The sequence below is a fragment of the Bathycoccus prasinos genome (genome assembly GCF_002220235.1).
Source record: "Bathycoccus prasinos genomic : Chromosome_16".
In the NCBI taxonomy this organism is placed as follows: domain Eukaryota; kingdom Viridiplantae; phylum Chlorophyta; class Mamiellophyceae; order Mamiellales; family Bathycoccaceae; genus Bathycoccus; species Bathycoccus prasinos.
This window is the reverse complement of record NC_023993.1, coordinates 467096-494108: the sequence shown is the minus strand read 5'-3', so window position 1 is coordinate 494108 and position 27013 is coordinate 467096. Positions and strand designations below refer to the sequence as shown.

Sequence of the window (27013 nt, the reverse complement as noted above, 5' to 3'; positions counted from 1 at the left end):
ACCCATTCCCGGCCCACTGCTAGACCCGCGACTCGTAGAGAAAACCCTAAACCCTAAACCCTAAACCCTAAACCCTAAACCCTAAACCCTAAACCGACTTAAACCCTAAACCCTAAACCCTAAACCCTAAACCCTAAACCCTAAACCCTAAACCCTAAACCCTAAACCCTAAACCCTAAACCCTAAACCCTAAACCCTAAACCCTAAACCCTAAACCCTAAACCCTAAACCCTAAACCCTAAACCCTAAACCCTAAACCCTAAACCCTAAACCCTAAAGATTCGTTTTCTTTCGTCTGCGCTCGAATCAGACCAAATAGACACCATGGAGGCGTGTAATACATAAATACACATCAATACTCAAGTTTTTAGTTTGTATATCCTTGATTTTCGTGGTGGATTACATTGATGATTACTAATTTGTTAGGGGATTTTTAGGGATTTCTGTTTTTTTGCTAGGGGTGTCGTAGGGTTTCATGAATTTCAAAAAACAAAAATAGGACTTACCCGAAACCGCAAACCGCTTACCCGAATTAAAAAAAAAAATAAACTGAGACAGGTGGAAAAATAAACGCAAAAAGTGTAAAAGCAAAAAGCAAAAAGCAAAAAATACTACCGCTCACATGATATAACAAAACCGCACTAGTCGCAAAAATAACCGCACGCCGCCGCGAAAATAACCGCACACCGCCATTTAACCATTTATTACCCTACACCGCCCAAAAAATTACCCTACAACCGCCTAAAGTTATCACCCGATGAGATTGCAAAACTACAGTGGAATAATAAAACATGTAAGCGATTATCGTATTGCAACAGTGTCGTCTAAGAGTTTGCAAAGTTCGCGCATCGTCCTCGTCACGTCGTCTTCGGCTTTCGAGGCGTCCAAACTTGAACGCCACGCAAAACTTCCTTCACATCTTTTTGCGCTTTAGAAATAGTACGAGTAGAAAAATCTAATCAAAACCTCGTACTAAAATAATCTAAAGTACCGACACGCTTGGACTATAGCAGCGAATGTTAGTACGCTACCGATGACGGAGAAGACAATGACTAACTCGAACGACGACTGACTACCTTCCAATCCATTTCTAATGTTCATCCCGAACACACCCACGACGACGCCGAAACCGGACAAGCATAACGTTCCCGTCGTTAACAACAACTCTAACTTAATAAGCTGGTTCCGCTTACTATCCAGTTCAATCTCAATCAAATCTTCCATATCGTCGATATACTCGTTCAATTGTTCTAAATTTCTAAACGTCGAATCGATATGAGTGAAATACGTTTCGAACAAATCCTCTACTTCTTGTAAATCTTTATCTTCGTCCCAAACCTCGCCGTTTGGGCCGATGATTTGAACCTGTCCGCTGTTCACGTTCGGAGAATTTTGCATCTGGTTTGGTGTTCTTTGCGACTGATTCAAAGGTGATAACGGCGGTTGCGAACCTAACCCTCGCCCTCCCCTGTTCGCACCAGCTGGTGATGGCGTCGCGCCACTTTCTCTGTTCGAACGCGCCGTGTTTTGTCTGAGCTCTTCTCTCAATCTCCGAGTCAGGTACAAATCTCTCATATCGGAATCATCATCCAAGTAGCGCTGAATTTCCTCTCGAACTTTCGAGACTCGCGCATTGATCCGAACCAATCTATTCTTCACGCGACGAACTTTTTCGAGGTTGGTCTGGTTAACGTCTTGTCTCAACTTTTCCAATTGCGGTTTACCTTCGCGTTCGACTTTATCGGATTCGACTTCGAGCGCGTTACATACCATCTCTAAAGCGATTTCGAGCGCAATCAATTCAAACGGCAACGTCTCGTCCGAACCACCTTCGGAGGAAAACTCCGAGCCTTCCGGCGTGGGTCCGCCAAAGGTATCGAACGACGTGCGATGGTGGCCACCTTCGTGACCTTTCATCTCTTCTTCGTCAAAAGACGTGTAACCTCCGCTATTCGAAGGCTTGCGTTCGTGATGTTCTTTCTCTTTATTACTCTTCTCTGCGGCTTCGTTCAGAGCGAAACTGGAAAACGTTTCCGGCATATTCTTCTTCACCTTGTCTTCTTTTTGAGAAGACTCTTTCATTTTGATCCGCCTTTGTAATCGACGCTGTAACTCGGGAATGTATCGCTCGACCACGGCGGAATTCCTCGAATCTGGGCAGATGACTTCCTCGGCCGTGATTAAGATTTTAATCTGCTCCAAGTTGACGACGATGGATCTTTCACGACACCAAATGGATGTCGAGTAGGACGAGCTCATCGCCGGTTCGAGTACTCTTAAATCTCGAATAGGAACCCGAAGCATGTGCGAAATTTTGTGCTTCTCAATTGTCAGCTTCGTCAAGCGTCCAGTTGAATCCACTCGAAGCCACCCTTTGTTGTTCCCGAGTTTCGGGAAAGTGGTGGTGAGGTTCTTGTGATGTCTCGGAGACTCTGGATCTTCCGAAAGCGATATCGCGACGTCTTTCAGCTCCGTGTAATTTCTCTTCTGAGTCTCCATGGCGGCTTCTTGCGCTTGATCTTTATATCTCTCGTTCGCCGCGTTCATTATCGCTCGCGTATTCAAACCGACTAAGTCTTCGTGCGAGTTCGCTCTCGATCCCGAGAGCGATGGGTTTCTGTCTGGGCCAATAATAGGAGCGAAAGTCACGTCTTCGTTTCGTCGCCGCTCCTTCTCCATCTCGTCTTCCTTATTTCCCGCCTCTACTTCTATGGCACTCGCAAAAGACTGACGAGTCTTATTAATATTATTAGTATTGTTTTTGCTGTCAGAAGGAGGAGGAGGTTGAAATTCGGAATCGCTTGTGTTCCCCGAAGCAGTTTGCGACGGCGTCGTTTCAGTGTCAAGATCTCCACGTCGCTGTTCTTGTAAATATCGAACGTATTCCGGCGTCGCTAAAGGTGGTAATGGAGGTGTATACGCTCTCGAACTCGGTTCACTACTGAAGTCGTTATTCTTCTCCTCCGCGCCGTCTTCTTTTAAACGTTCTTGAGCGGAGGGCATTTTTTGCTCTTCTTCAAAAGCTCACACTAACAAACTACTACTACTACTACTACTACTACCACGCGTGAATGAAACAAAGAAAGCGAAACTGTGTATATACGAGCTGTGCTATTCAAACGACCGACGAGGAAGGGAAGCGTGTCTGTTCGTTCTTCGACGAAGGATTCTCTTTTCTTTTTTCTGTTTTGGAGTGTGTGAGTGTGGGTGTTTTTGAATGAATGATGTTTTTTCGTATCTCTGTCTGACAGTCTGACAGAAAAATGAACTGTTTTGAATTCTCTCGCGTTGTTCGTTACAATAATAACAAACACAAACAGAACACAACAACGTATCATCGATACAGATCATCACAGATCATGAGCAACGAGACGAACAAAGGAGGGAAAGAAGAAGAAGAAGTAGAAATCCTTCTGTCACCAGTGCTCGCACCTGCAGCTGCGGACAAAATAGAAGAAGAAGAAGAAGCGGAAACCGGTGAAATCGAAGAACCATCGTCACCCACGCAAGCGTTGGGAAAGATGTTTGAGGACGCGCAAGACGCCGCGTACGTGGTAAAGAAAGATGTGGAAGAGCTCGCGTCTTCAGCGGCAGATTTCTTCAGCAAGCTCCAGTTTGATTTGTTTAATCCCGAAACGAGAGAAGATTCTCCCGCGAAGCTAAACATTCAAAGGACCTCATCAAAACAGAATATAACAAATAACAACACGCAAGAGCAAGAAAATAGTAACATGAACGATTCTATCGACATCGTCGATCCGTTTTCGGAGGTGTCTGCGGCTGCAAAATCAGTAACAGAAGAGATAACAAACGCTTTTTCGCAAGTGACGAGTTCGATTAAAGACGAGTTTTTCCGCGAAGGCGGCGTTGGTGGTGATTTCGCAGATCCGTCTTCGTCTTTGTTGAGTACAGAAATTGACGTTTTGTTCCCGGATTTACCCGCAGATGTCGTTCTAGTAGACGCGGTGTCGTGTTACTTGATGCAAACGTACACGTGTAAGAATAATTCGTTGACACCAGATGTCGGAATGAGCTTTGCGGGTGGATTGTTTTTGTGCGATTCGTACATTTGTTTCGCGTTGACCTCTACTCCATCAACAAACTTACAAGGAGCAAAGGTTGTGGCGAAATATTCAGATATTGTTTCGTGCAACGAGGTTGAAGAGTTATCGACATCTGAGTTAGTTCTGACTTTTAAGAAAGGAGTTTTGAATGCTTCGGAGGAATCTAGCGAGATTGTTTTCGGTCGCTTTCACAAGACCAATGGATTAAACGATGCGCTTAGTATTATAGAGTTAAAAAGAGAAGAAGAAGGAGTTGTATAATATCGCATGTTTTTTCTTCTGTATTTGTTTTACAACACTACGCTTAAAATCATGCACACGACCCCGATGAGCGTCAACGCCGGAATCTTCAACTTATCCGCAGAGCTGAGAGCTTGACCCGCTTTCTTCGAACACTTGTCTAAAATCACCGGCGGTAACACGAGCGTCATCGCGCAGCAGCACACGCCGCCGACGTACCCGAGAACGGCGCCAAAGTTCGGAATCAACGTCGCGCACAAAGCGGCGAATAAAACAAACGCCGAGCGAACAATCAACGCCGGCAATTTGGCCAACTCTTTCGCCGGATCGTTGTTTGTGAAGACCGATTCGCACACAACAAGCGCGGATTGCGCCATGATTGGGAACGTGAACAACAAGTTTACGCACAACAAGCCTTTCACAAAGACGCCAATCGGTCCTTCCAACATGGTAATGACGACCGATGAAACGTTCGGACCGAAACCAACCGCACAAATAATACCAAAGAGACCACCAACAATGGCACTCAACACGAACGCTTTGGATGCTGCGCCTAAGAATTTTTCTTTTTGCGGCATACCTTGCTGAATCCCAAACAACGTAAAGTGAATGAAGAATAAAAACGCGACGGTACCAAAAAATCCAGGGAACGCGGCAACGTTCGCCACTGGAATCGCCGCAAGACTCGCAGGCATTGAAATTTTCGTCGCAGCGGAAACCGCGCACACGAGCATGCCGAGCGCTACCGAGCACGTTCCGACCAAAGAGATAATATTCACACCCGCCATGTTGCGAATCCAGGATAATCCCAAAACTAATGGCGTGATTGCCGATACTGCTTGGACTTTCGTGATGGTTGCCGCCGTTGCCGCCGGAAACATCGCGACCGCAGTTTCAGAAATGAATAACAAGTACGAAACGGTAATGCCAAAGCACGTGACAACGTTTAAAGTCTTGTTCAGATTTTCCCCAAAGGCGCCGAGTGCGACTTTCGTCAATCCGGCGTAGGTGGAAACATCAGATTCAGACGCGGTGTTGTTACTCACAACCACATCTTGCGCAGCAACGAGCATTCGCAAGGTTTCCATGGATAACACGAGCGAGGACAATAAACACGCGGTTACTAACACCGTCCCGCCTTGAGCAAACGCCCACGGCAATGCGAAACCACCAGCTCCAAAAATGGCTTTGATTGTATTCACGACGGCAGCGTTTTCACCGGATGCGTCCGCCGCATCTGCGGCAGCTGCCGTCGTTGCAGAACACACGGCGATTCTCTTTGTACTCTCCTTGATTTTGCTTTTGTCGTTGATAATCATCATCATCATCATCTTTTGTTGTTGTTTATGTTCACATTGTTGAGTAGAATTCGGTTGGAAGACGCATCGAGGTTTTCGAGCACAGGCTCTTGTCGCGCTCCCTGCACTCGCGGCGCACGGGCTTCGCCTGTTTACGCGTAACTGAGAACACGAAGAAACGTGAACGCGTTGCGAAAAGGTGTTCGTTTGCATCATTTTATATGTGTTTGTGTGTGTGCGCGTATTTATGTGTTCTTCTGAAGTACGATGAATGCCGGAAGATATCGTTTTTATTTTATCTCTTTTTTGATGAGGTGGAACAAAATAATCAGACTTGGCAGACCAACAACGCAAAAGTAAGCAACTGCTTAAAAACTCATCATTCAAAATACCATACTTCTTGTTGGACTTCTGCTGATCGGTTATACACGACGAACGCGATCATGATGAACGCTCCGGAACAAACCCCTACTTCTCCTCCTCCTACTACGAACAGTGGTAGCACCGATTCCATCGTCCTCGCTTTGAAAACCGACGAACGATTTCAACCTTTCTTGAAGGAAGATTTCTCTCCAGCGCAATACGCTTCGGAGGTTTTAGCCTCCTCGAATGGCGTGTAAACGGCTTCGAATCAACTGACCGAGGGAATAAACATTCTAGAAAAAGCGGTCAGAGACGAAGTAACGCGATCGTACGATGTTTTGATGAATCAGTTGACTGGGATTGAAGATGCGGAGAAAATATTGCACACGTTAAGAAACGGCGTGAACTCGTTACATCAGACGACTGCGAAAGTTCGAACGGAAATCGCAGAGCCGCACAAAATTGTGAGCGCGAAAACGAAGCAACTAGAACGGCTAACGACGACCACAGATGTTTTGCACAGAGTTGTACGCGCGGTAAAGCTGACGCAACGCTTGCGAGCGTGCGTAGAAAGTAGCGATAGTAGCGGCGGTGGTAGAAACAACAGCAATAGCACCAATAGCAGCAGTAGCAGCATTGATTTTGCGAAAGCTGCAAAGTTAATCCACGAACTGAGAGAGCTCGAGATAGAGGCGAGTGATAGTTTGGTTGGCGTTGAATGCGTCGACGCGCAGCGCGAATGGGTCGTTCAAGTCACGAAACTCGTTCGCAGAGAAGCAAACGAGGCTCTGAAAAAAGGTATGGAAGTACAATCGCAAGCAGACGTCGGGAACGCTTTGCAAGTGCACTACAACTTGGACGAGTTATCGATTGCCGTGGACGTGCAAGTGAATCAGTACGCGTCGATTGCGATTGAATCAGTAAAAGAAGCTACGGATTGGCAGAAAATTCAAAGCGCTGCGTCTTCGCTGGCGTCCAAGTCCTCGAGTGGGTTGAATAGCAATAACAACAACAGCACTCACAGCGCTTATACCAACCGAAGCGGCGTTTCTGGAGGTCAAGAGGAGATTTACCAAAACGTTCTCTGGGAGCGACTCGAATCGTGCTTTGAAGTCGTGCACGAATCGGCGATGAGTGTTTGGCATTTACAACGCGTCTTGGCAAAAAAGCGAGATCCACTCTCTCACGCGCTCTTTTTAGACGAAGTTTTGAAACGCGAAAGTTCCAACGGTGGCAGTTTCATGCATCAAAATAATGCCTCTTCCGCCATGGATAATTTACCGTGCGCAAAGTTTTGGGTCATGTTAGGAAAAGGAATGACGGATCACATGAGCAAAACGCATGCCTCCGCTGGTTTTGTTCGCGACGTTTTGTTGCAAGGATTCCCACATCTGATGAATATCATCGAATCAATGCACGATCGATGTTCGAAAGACGGCGATGCTAAAGGTGTGCCAGGTTGCGTTCGTAAAGACGGCGCGGATCTCTCGATCTTGAGACGATCCACGGATGCTATTTCGCACACTTTTTTCTCGAGATCGTACAATCGATTATCGGAGCCAATCAACTCTGGATTTTCATCAGGACGAAACATGAGTCGGGGCGATTCGGATAAGTTTCTGGCGAGAATCAGAGAAGAGATGATTTCTGTCGAAGGGCACGCGAGTTTAGTGAACTCTTGCGCCGGCGGCGTCTCGAAAGCTTTGAAGTTGCTCGCACAGAAAGCCGAGTATTCGATTTCCTCAACGGATTGGACGGCAGAGAAGCAGAGGATTTATGCCGGAGAGCCACCTTCTTCTTTGCAAAGAATGAGTCTAGCGCTTGCCACGGAGTTGAATTATATCGTCGATTTACTCCAACCGGTGGTGAATCAATACTCGACGGTACCAAAGACGTCTTTGCAAGCCGGCATCGATAGAATGAAGGAGGCATGCTTCGGCGCTCTATCTCCGATTTTCGAAGCGTTGGAGGAAAAAGTAGAAAAGTTCATTTTGATGCGCGTGCACGACGAAGACTGGGAAAACAACTCGAACCCGTTGCCCGGAGGAAGTTCGTACGTCTCTAGTTTAACGACGACGCTGAAATTATTCCAAGAGAATTATCTCAACGGATTGATATCGGGACATTTTAGCAGTAGTTTCGGCGGAGAGACATCGAGTAGCAGTCACCATGCCTCCTCGTCTTCCGGAAGAAGTGGCATCGGTGGTCTTCAAGGTATATCGTCGACAAGTACCGGTCCTATATTTGAAAAATGCGGGGAAACGTTCGAAAACGTCATCGATTCTTTCGTGCGAAACGCGTCGTTGATTCAAAAACTGTCCATTTCTGGCAGTAATCGTTTGGCGAAAGATTGTGTAGAAGTCGAAGCCGCGTTGCGTTCACACTTGTTGTTCTTTGGACCGTTGACGTCCGACGACGCGAAAATTGCAAACTTGCACGCGTTTAAACGTCTGATGTTTTGCGATAACCGGCAAATTTTAAGCGTCGTTGGTAAAAGTAATTCACCGGACGCGAGTAAAATGCTGCTCTTGGAGATTCACCACTTGTATTCACAGTGCGATTCGACGAAGATAACCACGCCATGGGCGCGAGCCGGTATGAATCCAAAGCAATACTACACTTGGTGGAAAGCGCAAAAAGATGTGAAGGAAGTTTTGCGTGGCGTTCAAGGAAGTTTGGACGCCTCGAAAGCCGAAGACGACGTGACGAGGACGATGCGCGAACTTTGCAAACTCTTAGACGACACTGTTGCAATACGATAATCGCTTACATGTTTTATTATTCCACTCGTGTCATTATCCTTTGTATTAACTCATCTTGTATTAACTCATCAGCTCTCGTCAAATCACGTTTTCTTTACGCAACGCGTCTTCTATGCACTCTAACAAATCTCCCGACGAACGACGAACGAACAACTCGACGTCTTTTTTCGTAATCGTTCTGTCGTTTCTGTGTTTTGCAAACGCTTTTAAATCGAACGCTAACTTTTCGCTTTCCAAGAACACCAACTCTCCCAACACCGAAGCGGCTTGAGGAGAGAGAGAAACGCCGTCGTGTTCTTTCGCTTCCAACTCTGCTATTTTAATCGAATCTGCTAACACTCTGTTTCTGATGAGCTTTTCCTTTTGTCGTTGTCGTTGTTGATGATGATGATGCGTAGTATTGTTCGTGTTCTCGTCGTCGTCTATGTCGTTGTTGTTGTTGTTCATAATTAATAATGAGAGCAACTGTAACCCACGTGAAGAAGAGCAAAAAATGAATGATTTTGAATTTTTTTCTTCTTTTGTTGATGTCTTTTGTTGATGTCTCCATAATTCGCCGACAACTCTCGATTAAAAGAAGAAGAAGAAGAAAGCTTGTATCATCACATCAACTCGGGAGGTTTGTTTTGCACAAACAAGCGCGCACGAGCGAGTACAGTATTAATAATAATAATAATAATAAACGATGGAAGCAGAGCCGACGAACGGCATCGACATCGATGCGCTCAATAACGAGGAGACGATGCTGAGTGAGAATAACCCGACGACGACGAGAAAGAAAGGCGAAGACCAACCAACTTTGGAAGGGTGGATTTGCGTCACCGGAGAAGAAGCTCTGAAAGCGCAGTATAAGGGACCGTGTTCCAAATGCTCGCAAGATATGCAAGTATCCTTCCGTCCGTACGTAGGTGGGAAACCTCCAGTATGCGATACCTGCTTTAAAGCGGAAAAGTTCAACAACAGGAATTTTACGAACAACAACAATAACAGACGAAGTCAAAGACATCAGCAACAGTCCTCCCAGGCGCCAACACTGAGAGGGTGGAGAGAAACGACCAAACGAGACGAAAAATCGGGCAAATCTATATTCGAAGGCCCGTGTGGAGGCTGCCAAAAGCACACGGAAGTTCCGTTTCGTCCGGTGAGCGCGCCAGACGCGAGGCCGCCTTTGTGCGACACATGTTACGCTTCGTTACAAGAAGTCACAAATCCAGACGGCGGGAATGGAGCAGGTGGTAAATCGAGAGGGAGAAACGCTAACAATGATCGGTTTTCTCCGTACGGTGTTGGTGGTGCTGCTGGTCGAGGAGGAAGAGGGGGGAGAGGAGGAAGAGGAACGCAAATGATGATGGTGCCTCAACACGTCGCGCACTCGATGATGCTCGCGCAACAAATCGGCGGCGGCCGAGGTGCTGGTAAAGGTAAATCAAAGAAGTGGACGAGGGATGGAGCTGAAGAAAACGCAATTGGAGTCGAGGTGGACACCTCCAACGTCCCGTGCATTTTTCTTGCCCGAGGAAGTTGTAAAAATGGAGACGCCTGTAAGTACTCCCACACTTTAATGGCGGAAGGAGACGACGATATGGGAGATATTCCCGTCGAATAAAGTGAGATATATACTGTCGCGCACGTGAGTAGATGTGCTGTACTCGGAAGTTAGAATCAGTTTAATTAAATATTTACCATAACTTCGGTTTCGGCACGCCTCTTCGCGGCGTGCTCGAGACGAATTCGTGTTGCATGTCGCGAACTTCCTCCACGCCTAACAGACTCAAACCGGCGAGACTTAATGTCAGTACCGGTAAACCCTCGTTACCGACGAGAGCACCACCAAACCCGGTTATTAAACTCGTCGCCAACAAAACTTTACTCGCTAACAGTAATCTTTCTTCTAAAATTCCCAATTCATTCAACGCCGCTTTACACGCGCGACAATGTTTCGTGTGGCGATGATATCGCTCTGTTTGTTCCTCCTCGGAAACAGTCGGAGTGGCGTCTACGGCACTTCCATCGAGCCATTCCACATTTCCGTTTTCGGTGAAGTTATCCATCCACGTTCGAAACGCGGAAACGCCTTTATCAGCAACCGTGGGAAGATAATATGCCTTGTTCCATTTTCCTCCACGTTTTTTCATATCCTTTTCTACGCCGTGCATAGCTCGAATATCTTGATTCCCGAGCGTGTACGCCGCGTTCCCAGCACCGTGCTGCAAGCCGGTGAAAATCAAGCGGGCGTCGCCAATGGTGTTGAAATTCTGGATGTACAAATTGAACAAGTTGCGCACGGGCGTCGTGAACAAATTTTCAATCTTGTCCGCCACAGAGACTTTGCGCGTTCCGGCGCCTTGCACCGCGGTGAACTGATACGCTTGAAACTTTGTAAACATCAAAGTACGGTTCGGTTCTGTTGGAGTGTATAAAATGTGCGCGCTCAGATACGGTTTTCCTTTATCGTCGAGGTACTCAGAACGCGACGAGCACGGCGCGGTGAACACACGCGTGGCATCGATGTTTGAATTCGCCGCATTGTATCCGCCGTGTCTCACTTTGAAACCCTCCGTGGTGTCATCATCGAACGATTCGAATTTCGTCATCGGGACAAAATCTGCCATTTCCGAGACGCTTCTTATGTTTGATTCTGCGTCGTACCTCGCGTGCAACCACTCCGCGTGCGATGGGTCGAATTGATTCTCCAAAGCTGGGTTATATCCCACCGGAAGTTCAACCATCCCCCACTCGTTGTCGCCGGCTCCTTGCAATTCGCTAAAGTTCTCCGTCGCGCACTTCTTTACCGAGGCTTCTAAAAACGCATCCGCGCCTGTTTCTGGCCACACCCACAAAACACCCGCGTGCACTTTGCACGGATACTCTGACGCGCAGCTTTTCTTCGAATTACACGCGGTTGCGTTGGCGTTCTCATCGATGGACATCGGAATGTCCACGCACTTGCCGTCCTTGGCAAACTCCCACCCGTGGTATCTGCACACGAGCGCATCTTTATTTGAATCGATGAACCCGAGCGATAACGGCGCTCTTCTGTGTGGGCAGGAATCTTCCAAGCACGACCATCCATTTTTCGTCTTCCAAACTACCATCTCTAAACCGAGAATTTTTATCGCGTTTGGCGCGTCGGTTTCGAGGAAAGATACAGGAGAGGTTGGATACCAGTTCTTTTGCCAGTTAAATTTATCATTAGACGTAGTAGTAACGGTCGAGACGTCGACATCCGTCGCAGTCGCGCTGTTTGTGCTAAATGAAGAAGAAGAATTAACGACGAAGCGTCGATTTCGGCTCTGCTGGTTGTGACGACTATTAGTATAAATCTTTGTTTTCAAAAACACTTTCGTCGATGATGATGATGAAGATGATGTTGCATCGTTGTGAGCGTTAAAGTTCTTGGTGTTGTTGTTGCAAAATCTGCTCGCGGAGAACGGAGACGAAGAAGAAGAAGAAGAACAAAAAGAAGACGTTGAGGACGTTCGAGTAGTAATGCGCGCAGTTGATGATGCGTTGTTTATCGTCGATAACATCGTGTTTGGTTGCGAGAACGCCGCGTTCGTTGTTCTCATCAGACGTGTTTGGGATAGAAGAGAGAGTATCTCTGAATCTCTTCTTCTGTGCAGAAAAATTTTTTGTGACGACATCCTTCGCTTCACTTTCCGAACACGAAGACGAAAAGGGTTGTACTTGACGTTTCTCTTTTACTACGTAAAGCTTTGAGTGAGTGCAAACGAATCAATCGATAGTAAAGGAGTAAATAATGGTTGCCCCGGCAGCTGGAGGATTGTTGCTCTTCAAACTCTGGGTGGCGAAGAAAGTAGCCGTGTTAGCCGCGATACGCGCGTTCGGAATCAAACGAGTCTATCGACGGAGCGTGAAGTTTCTGGATTATTTCGTCACGCACGAGAAAACGCACGCAAAGTTGAAGAGCATCGTGCACAAAACAGCGCACACGACCATGCAGTTTGAGGACGCGTTAGCGAAGAAGGCAAGGGAGATGATGGATAACATCGTTAGGACTGGGAGTAGTAGTGGTATTAATAGTCGGACTCCTCCTCCTCCTCCACCTCCTTCCTAAACACCGACCGAAATAGAAAGAGAGAGAGTTTTTGATAGTGCGGCTGCAATAGAAGTAAGATTAGGACTAGTTTATACTGACAAAAAAACACGTGCTCGCGCGAAACAAGAATCCTCGTTCCAGACTTTTTCTCAATCCTCGTCGTCGTCGGAGCTAGAGAGAACAATCGCTATTCCATGATCGACCAAGACGTCGAGCATGCGGGCGCACTTTTTCGAGACGTGCTCGAGTTCAACGCCCCGGTCGTTGGCGTCGTCGTCCTCGTACTTTTCATCCGCGAAGCATTGCACGAGCTCTTGGCTAAAGTCTTCGTCATCGAGCACTATGTAAAATGTGTTCATGTAATCGAAGTTACTCAACGTGCTCGTACTTGTAATCTTCATACATTTCATTTTTTCGAATCCCTTCTCTTCGCTCCCTATTTCGCTATAGTCGGTGACCTCTATTGCGCAAAGCCGGTTCGCAAAAATTTTCAGCGTGGCGCAGCCTTCGGTTTTTAGCACAGGCGTAACAGTTTCGTTAGTGGAAGCATTTTCGGCGTAGGCTAAAAGATTTGAAGCTGTGTTCCCTAATATCAATCCATTCGAGATTTTCGCATCGAACGGAAGTATACGAAGTAGCGGACATTTTCGTTTGGCATCGGCGATAAATTTTGGGGACGCGCAAAAATTCAGGTGCGAATCAAAAGACGCATCACTTGACGATTTGGAATCATTTATCATTTGCCTGTGAACGTCCCTATGAGAGCCGTAAAATTTAATAGCTAGACCAGAGAATATGCATTCGGCAGCCCATCGCGCCGGCGTGATGTGCGCGAGTCGAACATTTATACTTATGGTTACTTCATCTTTTTTACCAGTTTCGCATGCTTCTACTCGATGCCATTCTCCGGGTGAGACTCTGATCATCATTCCCGGCTTTAATCTTTCGCTTTTACTATCACCCTCGGTTGATGGCGATAAATCGTATTTCTTTTCTCGTTTCAAACCATTACAATTAAGAGTATTTCCCCATAGTTCACGCGATCTGTTTCTCTTCTTTTCGTAGGCGTTTCTGGGCGACGTTAAATTCATACCACTCGAAAGTGGGTTCGCTTCTCCTCGCGCCGTTTTCCACTCTTTCTCACCGGTAAGCTGAATCGTATAATTCAAGTTTTCGTCCCAATGCCACTCTGCGAAATCGTTCTCTTTTCCATCCTTCTTCACGTTCTTCGATGCGTAAATTCCCACCTCGATATCGTGCGTGTAGTACTCGACTCGTTCGTGATGTACTACTCGGTTGGATACGAGCATTTGCTTTATGGCTACCGCTCCAGGAGCAAAGCAAAAAGGTTGATTTATGGTAGTTCCATTTTCATGCAGCGCTTCGAGCATATCATCTATTTCCTCTTCGTCCAATTCTTCATTATTTGGATCTCTACACGTGCGTAATAGCGATTTCAAGTCTCCGTTACAAAATCCCAATTCCAAACACGATTGGAGAGCTTCTGGCGAGAGACTCTTGTAAGAGACGCGATTGGCTTCTGCTCTCACGCTCTCGCGAAAGAAATCCTCGAGTTCTTCGAGATAACGCGGTGTTTCGCTCTTTTTCCGCTTTTGTTGTGTTTTTGCGGGCATGTTTTTACGTACTATATCATGATGCTGTTATTGTAAATGAAGAACTCGTTTGTAAAAAAGGAAGGTAAGGTCTCAATGACTCAATGTTTCATCAATCGATAAATTACAAAGCAACTACTTGCCTCTCAAGCGCCTGCGACGCTTCCTGACTCGGAATATTCGAATGCAAAACACCCCCAGAAGTGCACCGATACCACCCATAACCCAGGTTTCATCACGCATGTGATGTTGTTCGCTTCGACGTAACGAGGATGATGACGACGACGACGAAACAACCGCCGGCTGGTCGACGCTCAAACCCCTAATCTTCTCCTCGTCGTTTTGGTTGTTCTGAAGATTCAATCCCGCAAATCTATTACTATTACTGCTAACTCTACTACCACTAGTACTACCATCGTTGCTACTAACACTCATGCTATCAATTTTGTCAGATATCTTACTGGAAAGCAACGACGACCAGGACGATAAAGACGACTTTTTGTACGTCGGCATCCAGCTCGGCGTGGTGTAAGAGGATTTCGCGTCGTGAAAATTTAAAGGCGAGGACGGAGAGCACTTCGTCGTTCCAATATTTCCGGGTTTTCCACCAAGTGTAGCGGAGAATTCTTTGAATGCGACATCCGTTCGTCTCTCTGGAGCGTGCCCAATTCCGGTCATAGCGGTATGCAATTCAGCTCCCGCGGGACAAAGAGGCTCCGGGCACGAATCCTTCTGTTTCTCCGTATCCGACACATACTTTACCGCCGAGAGAAGGAAGTTAAAGCAGTTGGCAACCATGTGACTCGAATCCAAACAATTTGAATCACCGAATACAAAAACACGACCACTACCTACATCCGATAGAGCACAGACTGCGTAGTCTGCTGCTACTCCACGTCGAGGAGGTGTCCGTTGGGTATGCGTAGTCTTCTGTTCCGCAGCCGCGTCTACGGCTTTATCAACCATCGATGCAGAATGCACGAAGGCTCCTTTCGGAGCGCTCATAACGTTGGTACCAGAGGATATTCGTACATTATCTCTTCCGATCCGTGCAATGCCTTCTATGATACGGTCACCGAAACTAAACCCAAAGTCACCGAGCAGATCGTTCAGCGCCGGTACGTTTGCGCCACCGGTAACGGGTGTCCACCACTCGTGCGTATTGTCATCGAAGAAACGCATCGTGTGCATGGTTTTCACGTTATACCATTCACCAAAAACAATCAATCCTAATCCTAAAGTCCGCACATCGTTTGATAACTTCTTGCGCTCTTCCTTTGAGTATTCCTCTTCGGCGTCAACAATCAGTATCGACGCGTAAAGGGTGGCATCAAAACATGTAAAAGGACCAGTCAAAACCTCTAAGAAATATCCGTTATCAAGTAACGAGTCATACATAGCGTGATAATTAGTATGTGGATGATCACCGTGCCAATCCAACACGTCCGATTTGACGTCTAAATTATCCCGCGGTACGTATCCTGGTGGGTATCTGACGTTATGAAACTGGTCCCAGAGGATGCGCTTTTCTCTCGCCGGCGTCGGAATGATCTTGACTATAATCGGCACAACAACGGTAGAAGAGCGTATTTCTGTCTCAAAAATACCGTCATGTCCCATTGCGGGTGGGGATACAACTGTGAACGAAATTGTCCCCGATGCTTTGCCTTGCGACTGCTTGCCACTTTCCTTCACTCTCACGTAAACTGCCAAATAGCCGCTCCACGGCCAAAGTGTCTCTGAAAATGCGAACCGAACGTCCAAATGTTGTCCCAGATCGTGAGACGATGGACTGAACTTAGGTTCTGCGTCTAAAGATCCGCGAACACCCATACCGTTCACGATAGTGGCATTAAAAATAAGTGGCATCATGGAATGATAGATTGGCTGTCTGCAGTGCGGCCAAGCGTACTTACATTCCGTGAGATCAATGTTACCTGGAATCAAAGAGGCTCGAGGGACGTATTCTTTTAATATTTTGGCTGAACTTTCCAAGTTTAATAATCCAGCACCTTGCTCGTACATGGGAATTTCCGGAAGTCGGACTGCGCCTTCAACTAAAGCTTGCTTCATTGACGCTGGGTTTAATTTCAACCATCTTTCTCGTTCTGGAACGACAGAAGCTAATAAAGTTACAGCTCCAGCAACTACAGGTGATGCAACCGACGTGCCCGACAGAGAGCGACAACCACCGGATATTCTACTACCGAATACATCTTGACCAAAGGCGACAATATCTGGTTTCACTCTTCCGTAGCCTTCCGGCAAATCCCACGTGGACATACCTCGAGATGAAAACGGCGCGATACGCCTTTCATAGTTGACACCACCTACTCCAATAACATCCATCATATCCGCAGGATTATTGAGAGTGCCATACAATGGACCATCGTTCCCTATCGCAGAGACCATGATGATACCATTTGCGGTGATTTCGTTTACTTTCTCGACAAACGGTAAATCCAAGTAATCCGGTCCACCGATGGATAAGTTAATCACGTGCATTTCAGTTGCGATGGCGTAATTGAACGCGTCAAGGAACCACGAAGTGTACGATACTTGATCATTTGTAAACACTCGGAACGTGTGAATATCAGCTTCGGGGGCAAAACCGGAACATTGTGGAAATGTCGAAGCAATCACTCCCGCAACAAATGTGCCGTGGCCAAGTCCATCGGCGAGTGTATTTTCGTGCGTCCAGTTTGATCGATCTTTCACTCGGCCTTTGAAGTGCGAGTGTTCAGAGTCCACGCCCGTGTCAAAAATACCCACCTTGACGCGCTGCCCCTTGAATCCTTGTCTCCACAACGACTCCGCGTTGAAAGCGCTTGAAATCGGTTGACCTCTGCCATTTCGAGCATGTAGCCGATTTCTCAAACGTCGACCTTTTCTTCTAAACGTGCTGCTATGTATGTTATCTTCTTCAACGCCGTCGTCGTTGTCGTCGTCGTCGTCGTCATCGCCGTGGGTTCCTTCATCACTATCACTACTTCTATCACTGCTTGTGCTTTCTTTTGACTTTGGAAAACGCGTCAAACGAGCGTCGACAAAGAAATCCTTCACGCCGAGTGTACGCGCGAGCGGTTCCGCTAGCGAAGCTATAAGCGCCGCCTCGTTCCTGGAAGTGACGAGTGCAAAATCTGTGGGAAATGCTTCCGCTCTATTCTTACGATCTAATATCGTGTGCTCAACTGGCCTAACGTTACTCGTGAGCGTATCGTCAATCTCATCATCCGCAAGAGTGACTGAGGATCCACTCTTCTTTCCTAGTATTCGTTCGAGCGTTTTCTTGTGCTCATTTTGCATCTTGTACGACGTAAACCGAACGATGTATTTCTTGGCTGACGACTTTACGAAGCGCGCTTCTTCCTCGGATAAAACTGCACCGCTTGTTTCGATATCTGGTGCTGCACGTTGAATTGCTTCTACGCCGGGTGTTTCTGCTTCAGCGTATTCTCCACCATCCAGGCTTTTACTCAACGACGTTCTTCCCACCGAACAAACCTCCTCATCGCCAGCGAGAAAGCTAGGAAGAAGAAGTTCACGCCCTCGCGCGGAAAAGCCGGAAAAGGTATGCGCTGATACTGCGACCGTGATCAGAACAAACGCAAAAGACGCGCTCGTCCGTACACTGGCAATTCCACGCATAGTATTCCTCTTCAGTAGAAGTTGGAATATAGACACTCGTTATGATATATATGAAGAAGAGGATTTGGAAAAAGTTGTGGAAAATACTCAAAAAGAATCTCAAAAGACGGGAAGAAACAGACGAGTTTTACTCTCGAGCACGGAATGATGGAAGACTACATCCTCCACAACCTAACACGCGTGTACTTTGTATTCGCGCTCGTATTGTTGCTGTTGAAGCAGTTTTGCAGCCGCATCTTTATTTCTCCACGCGAGTCGTGCAGCCGCGTGTTCGCGCTCTGAAAACTTTCGCTCGTACTGTCGTTTGGCTTCACTGAGCGCGCGATACTCATCCTTCGTTTGTCGATCTAAAATTGACGCGCGGTCGCGTCTCGCCTTTTCGCGTGCCGAGAACTCCTTAACGACGCGTTGCAATCTGTCTTCGTGTATTGAGTTTTCAACGTGTAATCGACGAAGTATGGTTTCGTTTTCTTCCAGATCACTCTCCAATTTTTCGCGTTCGTTTTCGACGGAAGCGCGTTCGCGTTCTCGCGCATCGTCAATTTCCTCTTCACGAGTAGCGAGTAGCGCGATCGCTTCTTGAATTTTAATTGCTTCTGTTTGTGCGATTTCACCGTATATCCTCGCGAGTGTCGCGGTGTTTCGCTTCAACATTTTGTTTAAACACTCGTCCCTCAAAAACTGTTCAAACGCTTGTTTAGTTTCGGTAGCTTCTTTCTCTAACTCGTGCACTTGTTGCTCTGTTTTTCGTCGAATTTCTTCAATCGCGTTTTTGTGATGTGACACGACCTCGACATAATTTGTATCTGCTAAGCGTAGAATGTGCGATAGCCGTTTGTTTATTTCGAGTTTGTTTGCGACGCTTTCTTTCATTTGCGCCTTTTTCATCGCTCGCGCGCTCTTTTTCTCCTCTTTCTTCTTTGGACGGTTCTTTCGAGCGGCTGCAGAGGATATCCATTCTTTCTCGTCGGCAATTTTTGGTTCTTCTTCTATAACCTTAGCAACATCATTTTCTTCGCTATCATCGTTCTTCACTTTTCCTTTATCACATTCACATTCACTTTCACTTTCGCTCTCGCTTTCGCTTTCGCTTTCGCTTTCGTCGTCCTCGTCGTTTGAAGGGGCCGTACTATTACTTTCCGGGAACGTCTTCGAAAATTTACTCGTCTCACTACCGTCACTACATCTTCCCATTTCTTTCCCCACATCGTCGAGCATTTCAAAATACCAACTCACCTTTGCGTCTTCTGCGATATCTATGCGCACTTCGTGTCGCAGCCTCGCGTGCGTTTCTGCTCGCTCTGCTTCATTTTTTATGCTCTCGGTCAAAACCTCTCGTCTTTCTTCTTCTTCTTTTTTCACCTTCTCTGTGCTCTTTTCCAACAACGCGTCCATCTTTCGCCGCGCGAGATTGAGAACGCATTCCACGGTCTCAAAGAGCGCTTCGCTGCTCTCGTCGTCGTGTGCTCCTTCGTTGTCTTCTTTGTCGTCGCCGTCTTTTTGAGAAGAGAAAGGAACAAAGACAAGGTCAGATCTAAAGATACCTAAAAATATCTACTTAAAAAGGAAACGAGAGAGAGAGAGAGAAAAAAGCGACACCGTTTACCTTCTTCTTCTACCTTCTTTGAATTCTTCTTCTCGCACGACAAAGAACCCGCTTCCGATTTCTTGGACGACGTAACCACTTTTGCGTTCTTCTTTCTCGCGCGTTCTCTTCGCGCGCGAATTCTCTTCGCGCGCGCGACGGACGCGGCGGCGTCCAGCATAAATATTTTTAGATTTTTATTTTTAGTCGTCGTTTGCGCTTTTGAGGGAAGTCGTTAAATATATTTTTGTGAAGTTGAACACCGGAAGTTGAACACCACTCCTACGGACTCCTACTCTTGTTCGCGCGCTTGTATCGTTCTGAGTGCGAGCAAAAAGCGAAGAGAGATAGAGAATCAGCCCAAAAAATGTCGATAAACTTTTCGAAACTTCTCGCCCAAGAGATTGAAAAGAAGAAGAAGATGAAAACACCACCTTCATCAAAAACAACAAGAACAAACGAAAACGACAACGATGAAGAAAAGATGAGAAAAAAAGCGGACGAATTGATGAGCGACGAAGTCTTCTTTGCGCAGTTTTTTACCCGGAAACCGATCGAAGATTGGGATACATATCGAGTGCATAGGAGAGATAAACCGGATGAATTCATTCCTGGTTTGTTTTACGTGCCAGAGTTTATACACGAAGAGGAAGAGAGAAGGATAAATCGAGCGATACGGACACAAAAAGAAGCGAAATGGGTGGAGAGCAAAGGGAAAAGGAAAATATTGAACGTACCGGCAGCACCGAACAACGAGAATACGCCTTTATGGATCAACGCGTTAAAGAAAGCCCTGCGAGAAACGACGGCCATGGATGGTCAAAATGAGGCGAATCACGTCTTAATAAATGAATACAACGCGCCCGCCGGTATCGATCCACACTTTGACGGCATCGTGTACAACCCACACGTAGTTATAGTTACGACGACGGGAAGAGCTTTGATGGATTTTTGGCCAAAGGAATCAGCAGACGAGCAAAAAGAGCAAGAACCAGTCGCGCAAATACTTCTACAACCGCGATCTCTTTTGATATATAGAGATGAATTCAACGATACGAACGGAGCCTATTTTTTACGTCACGGAATACGCCACTCGAGCAGCGACGACGCTTCTAAAGCACATCCGCCATCCGTGGCTACAATTATAGAAAAAGGAGAAGAGAACGTTGCAAACTTGAACAGAAGCGCGTTGCGACATTCAATCGTATTCGTGAAGAAGAATATGGGCGCTTAGTTCAAATATATAGAACCTTGTAAAAACATAAATTTTTATGAAAATAGAATCGCGCGCGCGCGCGAAACCAGAGAAGAAGAAACAAAGAAGAAAGAAACGAATTTATATATATTAGTACACGATTTTTATTAACAACTCATCCTCTGTTACGGAGGACTCCAGGCACCGTATTTCTTCCAATCCTTGATCCCTTTTTTGTTGAAGAAGTGACCTTTCGGGTAGTATCGAGGTTCGTTGGATGCCACCGCGCCGAACTGTTTCGAAAGTTTCACGTGAATAGCCGGTATCTCGTACTTGATTTCCTGCGTCAAATCAGGTTCATCGGAGATGTAATGTAACCACTGATGCCACTCTCTCGGCACGTTCGCTGGATTATAATCGTCCAAATCTTTGTATTTCACCCACCTCGATCGTCCTTGTTGATATTTCGTATTCTCGTAATATTCGTTCCCGTGCTGATCGGTCCCGACTAGTCTACCTTTCCTCGAATTTAACTGCCACACGGAACCGTCCAAAATAGAGGTTCTGTTGTTTTTTATCATCACGCAAGTGAGTGATACGATGGAAGAAGAAGAAGAAAACGTCGCGTGTTAGTTCTTTGTTTTGTTGTTGTTGTTGCTCGCATCATAAAATCTAATCGCGAGACGACTGGAAAGAGAAAGAGACCCCGTCCGGGGTGACTAAACGATGATAATACTATACGACAAATATATAAAAAAATAAGAAGAATAGAAACACGCACAAAGTCGAGTAATTGCTCTCTCGCGCAGACGACGACGATAAAGACGACAGTGGCAAAGACGCTTTACTCGTCGTCGTCGCTCTTCTCGCCGCCAGTCGTAACGTAGACGCGAGCATTTTTAGTGTGGTTGGCGACTCTTTCTTCTTTCGATTTTCCCGTTTTTTTTCTTTTTCGCAAAAGAGAAAATTTTCGCCCTTTCGAAAAATTCTTTTTTTGCAGAAGATTAATTCTCCTTACTCTTCACTTACTCATCACTTACTCATCACTGTCGAAGAACAACAGAAGAAAGTTTTAAAACACACACAAACAAACAAGAGACTCGATACTCGCGCGTTTCCTTCTTTCTCGTCGCAGTAAGAATTTGAGAATTCATTACACACAAAACGTATAAACTCATCAAAATCCTCAGAAAGTGATTATTTGTGTGAGCCAAGACACACACAAAAAGGAGAGGAGGATCATCAGAAAAGAGAACTTGAGGAGATACATGATGACGATGATGATGCGACAGAAAACAAGGTCTTCGTCGAGAAGATTTCTTGTCGTTCTTCTCGCCGTGTGCTTATCGTTCGTCTTGATTCAATCGACGACGAACGTGAATGGAGGATTCACACAAGTAGCAGCGCAAGAAGAGGACGATGGAGATGACGATGGAGGAGAAATTAGCAACAACAACAACGAGGAGGAAGAGGAGGGAGAAATAGACACGAAATCAACCGTAGAGGAGGAAAATTTGAACGACCCGGGGTCATTCGGCGAACTTCCCGCGTACGGTGAAAACGACTCGTTCGGGAGACGCACGGGGAGTCGATGGACTGGGGCCGGAGCCGCCATGTTGTGGGACGTTGGAGAAACGTTCGAAAAGGCGTGGGATGCCGGGTACAAGAAGATTTCCACGCACGCGGCGCCTAGACTGTCCGCCGCCCACGACTGGTCTCATAAATACATTCATGAAAACATTCGCGATTACGTCCCGAAGGAGTACTCGCCGTTTGTTGCCGCCGTGATTACGTATTCGTTACCGTTGTTGCCGGTGTGCGTGGTGATTTTCATTTTGAATAGATTGACGGCAATGTTGAGTTTGCAGAAAGTGTTGTTAGTTGTGAACGCTTACAACGCGACGTATTGCTTCATCTTGTGGTTCATCAACGCGCTCACTGGAAACGAGCCGATGGCGAGTTTACAAGCGTCCAACGAAGCCGATTACATCATCTTACAGTTTTTGAAGTGCGTGTCGTACGCGGTATATTTGTTCTTGCAATTGTTTCACATCGCCATTTTGTCCGGAACAAAAGCGGAAACGATGAAAACGGTGGCGATTGGCAACTTCTTCTTATCCGTCTGCATTGGATTTCACTACTTTATCAAAGTTTGGTCTCCAGCGATGCACGGACACCCACCGGCGACGAGCCAAATCACGTACATTTTGTACACGATGATGTTCGGGACGATGGCGTATTCGAGTTACTTGCGAGATCCTCAAGAAAGAGCGCAAGCTGCTTCGGTATCGACCATGTTTGGCGTGGATAAACAGTTTTAACGAAGAGTCCAGTAAAAATGGTTGGATTATTGATTGAACTTGTTGGATTTCTTGATTGAAATTAAAAATCTCATTACTAAAATATTATTACACACAAGACAAGACCCCCTTCTTCTTCTTTTGGTTTTCAACTTTTTTTCAAGCAAAGCAGCGTTTCTTCATTCCTTATTCATTTTAAACGAGGACGACGACGACGACGGCGCAATTAAGAGCGAGGAGCGAGAGCGTTTTTAGAAGAGAGAAGAGAGAAGAAGAAAGATGGACACGATCCGATCGACCATTCCTCAAGTGAATGATCTCGAGGAGTATTTAACGAGCACTGGCTTCGCGAAAAAAGATGTGAAAAACTGCGCCTTGTTTTTACAAATGATCGAAGAACATAAATTGAGACGGAGCGCGTCTACGTTCAGAGCTGGAGAGATTGTGTTGGAACACACGAACGAAAAGCTACGCAAACGATCGTTTCTGACGAAAATTCTCTTCGGTTCCAGTCCTTCGACGGTGAACAAACACTTGATTTTGTTGGAGCAAACGTTTATTGCTTCGTTGGATACTTCGAGTACGAACTTGAAACGAGCGTTGGAGCTATTCAACGAGTTAAAAGCGATTGTCGAAGAGACGTTGGGGCAGAAGAATTCGCAACGATTAAAACGCTTAGAGGGTATGTTGTTAGAAGCGTCCGGAGAATTCGACAAAGCGATGGAACACTACGATGCGATATTGGAAGATCAACCGACGGAGCAAAGAGTGATGAAGAGAAGAATAGCAGTTTTTGAATCTCAAAACGATACGAAGAAGTGTTTAGAAGCGTTGAACAAGTATTTGGACGTGTTCATGGACGACGTTGAAGCGTGGGAACACGCTGGAAAGATTTACGCGAAGCTGTTCATGCACGAACAGGCTATCTTTTGTTTCGAGGAATGCATATGCTCGGCGCCGAGTAATTATCACCATCACAGGCGCGTCGCGGAGCAGTTATACGCTTTAGGTGGGTTTGATAACTTACGTCGAGCGAGCATGTATTACGCGGCAGCTATTGATATGTCCACTGGTGCAGATGTGAGGGCGTTGTATGGGTGCATATTGACCCGAAATACGTTGGTGAAGAATCACGCCGGGAGTAGTAACGATAGTAGCAATAGTAACGGTAAGAATAGTATAGAAGCGGTGGAGAATTTGGCCGCCGCGGCGGCTGAACGATTGGAGCAAATGTACGCCATCAAACAGGAAGAGTTACTAGGTATTGTTAGACAAACGGTGAAAGTGAAAGAGGCGAAGAAATGATAAGATTTTTTTAAATATATACCAGTACCAAAACGAGCCGTCGGTAAAAATAGTATCGCGATTTGTGTGTATTTTGCTGATTAAAACTCTTCTTTTTCTATTCTCTCTCTGTTCTTCTTCTTCTTCTTCTCTTGTTCTCTTCTCGTATTCTTCTTCTTATTAGTTGTTATCTTTATTACGTGTTTCTTTCGAGTGGCTGTAACGCGGGCGTCAAGTAGTTGCCCGAGTTCTTTGACGCAACTTGCGTGACGAGCTCGTAGTCGCCCTCGGAGCCTTTATCGTACGCGACGTCAAACGTTCGGTTTCTCGCCTCAGAATCGTGAAGCGACTTCACGCAAACGTCCGCAACATCCGCGCACGAAATAGTTTGCGTCAATCGTTCGCCTTGGTCAAAGACCAACGCCTTACCTCCACTCGGTTCTTCGCTCAACACCGCGGGTCTCACGATGGCGTATTGCAATCCCGATCTTCTCAACGCGCATTCACCGTCTTTCTTGTGCTTCACAACGCGTTGCTTCTCTTCCCCTGGTTCCATGCCTGCGCCAAAGCACGACAGTAGAACGATATCCGCCTCTTCACCTCTCGGGTTCGCTTTGAGATATTCCAAAACTAAGGAAAACTGGTTGGTCGCGCCGGCCAAATCATCTTCCAACGTCTGGTTCGTTTTCGCGTTCACTTTCGCTCGGAACTGAACGCCGATTTTCGCAATCTTTGAAACGTCGAGTTGCGGGACGTCCGCGGACGAGTTCATCGTCGTGTCGTCGACATCTTCTGAAACGAATCGAGACCACGGAATGGATTGCGTTTTCCATCCCAACTTTGTGCGCATGGAAGCGCGGAACAAGTTCCCATCCGTATCGATGACGCAAAGCGAATACTTCTTCGCGTCGCACTTGTATCGAATGGTTAAACCCTCGCAGGAGGACAAATCGATCGCCTTATTCGAACTCTCTGCGTGAAGAATTTTCACATCCGGCGAGATGAGCGTCGCAACGCCGGTTCTCGGCGTCACGAACCCGGACCAACTGGCAAACTTCCAGTTCTCCTCGGACGGTTCAAATTTCACTTTTTGTACAGTTCTTCGGGTCGCTTCCGATTTGGCCGCAGACGTGGACGATTCGCCGCTGCTGGCAGTTCTCCAGCCACCTCCAGCTGCATCGCTTGCGCTTTGGCTGAACTCAGTCGACCATTGTCTCTCACCTTCGAAGTTTTGTGCCCATTTGAAATCCGTCAACATCTTCTTCGACTTGACGGATTGACCCGCTCGTCTCGCCGCCAACGTGTGGAAGTAATCCTGCATCGCCGCGCACGCGTTTTGAACGCCAAGAACCTCGACGTTATACAAATCCGACGTCAACGTTGACGAAGCTCTCGCGCAATACATTATCTTCGCGCAACCTTTCACCGCCTCTCTCATGGTGTCCAAATCTGACACGTCGCCGACAAACACCTCGACGTTGGGCGGTAAAAACTCCTTGTCCGACTCGCGTCGAATCAACGCGCGAACGCCGTACCCTCTCAGCAAGAGCTTTCTCACGATGACTTTTCCAACTCTCCCAGTCGCACCGGTGACTAACACCGTCGTGAACTTCGCCTGCGGATTCGCATCGATCATATCCGTGGTATCGCCCGATAACAAGTCCATGTCGTAGATGCTCGTGTCGTACCCGGCGTTGCCTGGGATGTTCCCGGTAGATTTCTGCAATCGAGTCAACGAGGTGATTTGCTCGAAGAAACCATCGAACATCTCTCTGGATTTACGACCAATCGCGATTGGATTGATGTCATCCGCGGACATGTCTTTGATTTCTTTCTTTTTATTTCTTTTTTCCTTTCTTCTCAGCTTCGCTGGCACATCCGACGTCATCTTTGCCGATGATGACGCTCCTGCAGAAGATTTATCCTCTTTGTCGTCGCTTTCGTCGGAGGAAGCGGACGCGCGAACGACGACGACAGAAGACGAGGAGAAGTTTCTTCTTCCGTTGTTTTTATTGCGCCCTGCGGAAGAGAACGGTGCTGCGGAGGAGGAACCACCACCTTTTAGAGGTGCACCACCTCTGAGAAAGGTGACTTGGTTTTGGACGACGACTAATCTTCGGGAATGGGAAGAGGAGGAAGAGGAAGGCAGATTGCTCGCGCGCGCGGCGGCGGCGGCAGAACTCGTCGTCGCGCAACCAAACGGTGATGCTGTTGCCGCAACCACCATCTGACTGTATTTATTTATTTATGTATTATGGAAGTGCGCGTATGGAGAGCGCTTTGAAGTAATATATTTTAAGTGGAGTAATCTCGGATAACTCTCTCTTCTTCTTCTTGTGGCCCCAGAGAGACGCGAAGAAGAAAAGAAAGAAAAAAAAAACGAAAAAAAAAGCACTGGAGTCTTCTTTCCTTTGATTTTAAGAGAGACCCAAAAAGAGAAGAAGAGAAACAAAAGACGAGAAGATTCCCACACAGTAGTGAATGAAGTGAGACAACACAACAAAACACGAAAGACACGCACTCTGTGTTATTATTTTCACAAACAGAGAGAGAAAGAGATAGAAGAAGAAGAAGAAGAAGAGATAAAACAGCAGCGATCAT

At 46.6% G+C, this 27013-nt stretch overlaps 16 protein-coding genes across 16 annotated transcripts; 7 read left to right on the top strand and 9 right to left on the bottom strand.

Annotated features, from left to right (window-relative positions):
• Positions 1–972: 972 nt before the first annotated feature.
• On the bottom strand, positions 973–3003 carry Bathy16g02560 (magnesium transporter; the record flags this gene model as incomplete). Its single annotated transcript, XM_007508426.1, has 1 exon — positions 973–3003. One exon carries the CDS (start codon positions 3001–3003, stop codon positions 973–975), a length of 2031 nt encoding a protein of 676 aa, XP_007508488.1.
• Positions 3004–3263: 260 nt separating this feature from the next.
• On the top strand, positions 3264–4272 carry Bathy16g02550 (unknown protein; the record flags this gene model as incomplete). The annotated part of the gene is made up of 2 exons (XM_007508551.1): positions 3264–4180; positions 4224–4272. The coding sequence occupies 2 exons, from the start codon at positions 3264–3266 to the stop codon at positions 4270–4272; spliced, it is 966 nt and encodes a 321-aa protein (XP_007508613.1).
• An 82-nt stretch (positions 4273–4354) lies between these two features.
• On the bottom strand, positions 4355–5818 carry Bathy16g02540 (amino Acid/Auxin permease family; the record flags this gene model as incomplete). Its single annotated transcript, XM_007508663.1, has 1 exon — positions 4355–5818. The coding sequence occupies one exon, from the start codon at positions 5816–5818 to the stop codon at positions 4355–4357; it is 1464 nt and encodes a 487-aa protein (XP_007508725.1).
• Positions 5819–6306: 488 nt separating this feature from the next.
• On the top strand, positions 6307–8727 carry Bathy16g02530 (predicted protein; the record flags this gene model as incomplete). Its single annotated transcript, XM_007508543.1, has 1 exon — positions 6307–8727. The coding sequence occupies one exon, from the start codon at positions 6307–6309 to the stop codon at positions 8725–8727; it is 2421 nt and encodes an 806-aa protein (XP_007508605.1).
• Positions 8728–8805: 78 nt separating this feature from the next.
• Positions 8806–9174, bottom strand: Bathy16g02520 (unknown protein; the record flags this gene model as incomplete). Its single annotated transcript, XM_007508560.1, has 1 exon — positions 8806–9174. The coding sequence occupies one exon, from the start codon at positions 9172–9174 to the stop codon at positions 8806–8808; it is 369 nt and encodes a 122-aa protein (XP_007508622.1).
• A 238-nt stretch (positions 9175–9412) lies between these two features.
• On the top strand, positions 9413–10333 carry Bathy16g02510 (predicted protein; the record flags this gene model as incomplete). The annotated part of the gene is made up of 1 exon (XM_007508632.1): positions 9413–10333. One exon carries the CDS (start codon positions 9413–9415, stop codon positions 10331–10333), a length of 921 nt encoding a protein of 306 aa, XP_007508694.1.
• A 73-nt stretch (positions 10334–10406) lies between these two features.
• On the bottom strand, positions 10407–12371 carry Bathy16g02500 (predicted protein; the record flags this gene model as incomplete). Its single annotated transcript, XM_007508501.1, has 1 exon — positions 10407–12371. The coding sequence occupies one exon, from the start codon at positions 12369–12371 to the stop codon at positions 10407–10409; it is 1965 nt and encodes a 654-aa protein (XP_007508563.1).
• A 116-nt stretch (positions 12372–12487) lies between these two features.
• Bathy16g02490 (unknown protein) lies at positions 12488–12805 on the top strand (the record flags this gene model as incomplete). The annotated part of the gene is made up of 1 exon (XM_007508618.1): positions 12488–12805. The coding sequence occupies one exon, from the start codon at positions 12488–12490 to the stop codon at positions 12803–12805; it is 318 nt and encodes a 105-aa protein (XP_007508680.1).
• Positions 12806–12936: 131 nt separating this feature from the next.
• On the bottom strand, positions 12937–14421 carry Bathy16g02480 (predicted protein; the record flags this gene model as incomplete). The annotated part of the gene is made up of 1 exon (XM_007508532.1): positions 12937–14421. The coding sequence occupies one exon, from the start codon at positions 14419–14421 to the stop codon at positions 12937–12939; it is 1485 nt and encodes a 494-aa protein (XP_007508594.1).
• Positions 14422–14535: 114 nt separating this feature from the next.
• Bathy16g02470 (predicted protein) lies at positions 14536–18048 on the bottom strand (the record flags this gene model as incomplete). The annotated part of the gene is made up of 1 exon (XM_007508525.1): positions 14536–18048. One exon carries the CDS (start codon positions 18046–18048, stop codon positions 14536–14538), a length of 3513 nt encoding a protein of 1170 aa, XP_007508587.1.
• Positions 18049–18219: 171 nt separating this feature from the next.
• Positions 18220–19443, bottom strand: Bathy16g02460 (unknown protein; the record flags this gene model as incomplete). Its single annotated transcript, XM_007508660.1, has 1 exon — positions 18220–19443. One exon carries the CDS (start codon positions 19441–19443, stop codon positions 18220–18222), a length of 1224 nt encoding a protein of 407 aa, XP_007508722.1.
• Positions 19444–20000: 557 nt separating this feature from the next.
• On the top strand, positions 20001–20867 carry Bathy16g02450 (predicted protein; the record flags this gene model as incomplete). The annotated part of the gene is made up of 1 exon (XM_007508644.1): positions 20001–20867. One exon carries the CDS (start codon positions 20001–20003, stop codon positions 20865–20867), a length of 867 nt encoding a protein of 288 aa, XP_007508706.1.
• A 146-nt stretch (positions 20868–21013) lies between these two features.
• Positions 21014–21409, bottom strand: Bathy16g02440 (predicted protein; the record flags this gene model as incomplete). Its single annotated transcript, XM_007508453.1, has 1 exon — positions 21014–21409. One exon carries the CDS (start codon positions 21407–21409, stop codon positions 21014–21016), a length of 396 nt encoding a protein of 131 aa, XP_007508515.1.
• Positions 21410–22099: 690 nt separating this feature from the next.
• Positions 22100–23149, top strand: Bathy16g02430 (predicted protein; the record flags this gene model as incomplete). Its single annotated transcript, XM_007508578.1, has 1 exon — positions 22100–23149. One exon carries the CDS (start codon positions 22100–22102, stop codon positions 23147–23149), a length of 1050 nt encoding a protein of 349 aa, XP_007508640.1.
• Positions 23150–23407: 258 nt separating this feature from the next.
• On the top strand, positions 23408–24433 carry Bathy16g02420 (predicted protein; the record flags this gene model as incomplete). Its single annotated transcript, XM_007508485.1, has 1 exon — positions 23408–24433. One exon carries the CDS (start codon positions 23408–23410, stop codon positions 24431–24433), a length of 1026 nt encoding a protein of 341 aa, XP_007508547.1.
• Positions 24434–24608: 175 nt separating this feature from the next.
• On the bottom strand, positions 24609–26300 carry Bathy16g02410 (predicted protein; the record flags this gene model as incomplete). Its single annotated transcript, XM_007508650.1, has 1 exon — positions 24609–26300. One exon carries the CDS (start codon positions 26298–26300, stop codon positions 24609–24611), a length of 1692 nt encoding a protein of 563 aa, XP_007508712.1.
• Positions 26301–27013: the final 713 nt, after the last annotated feature.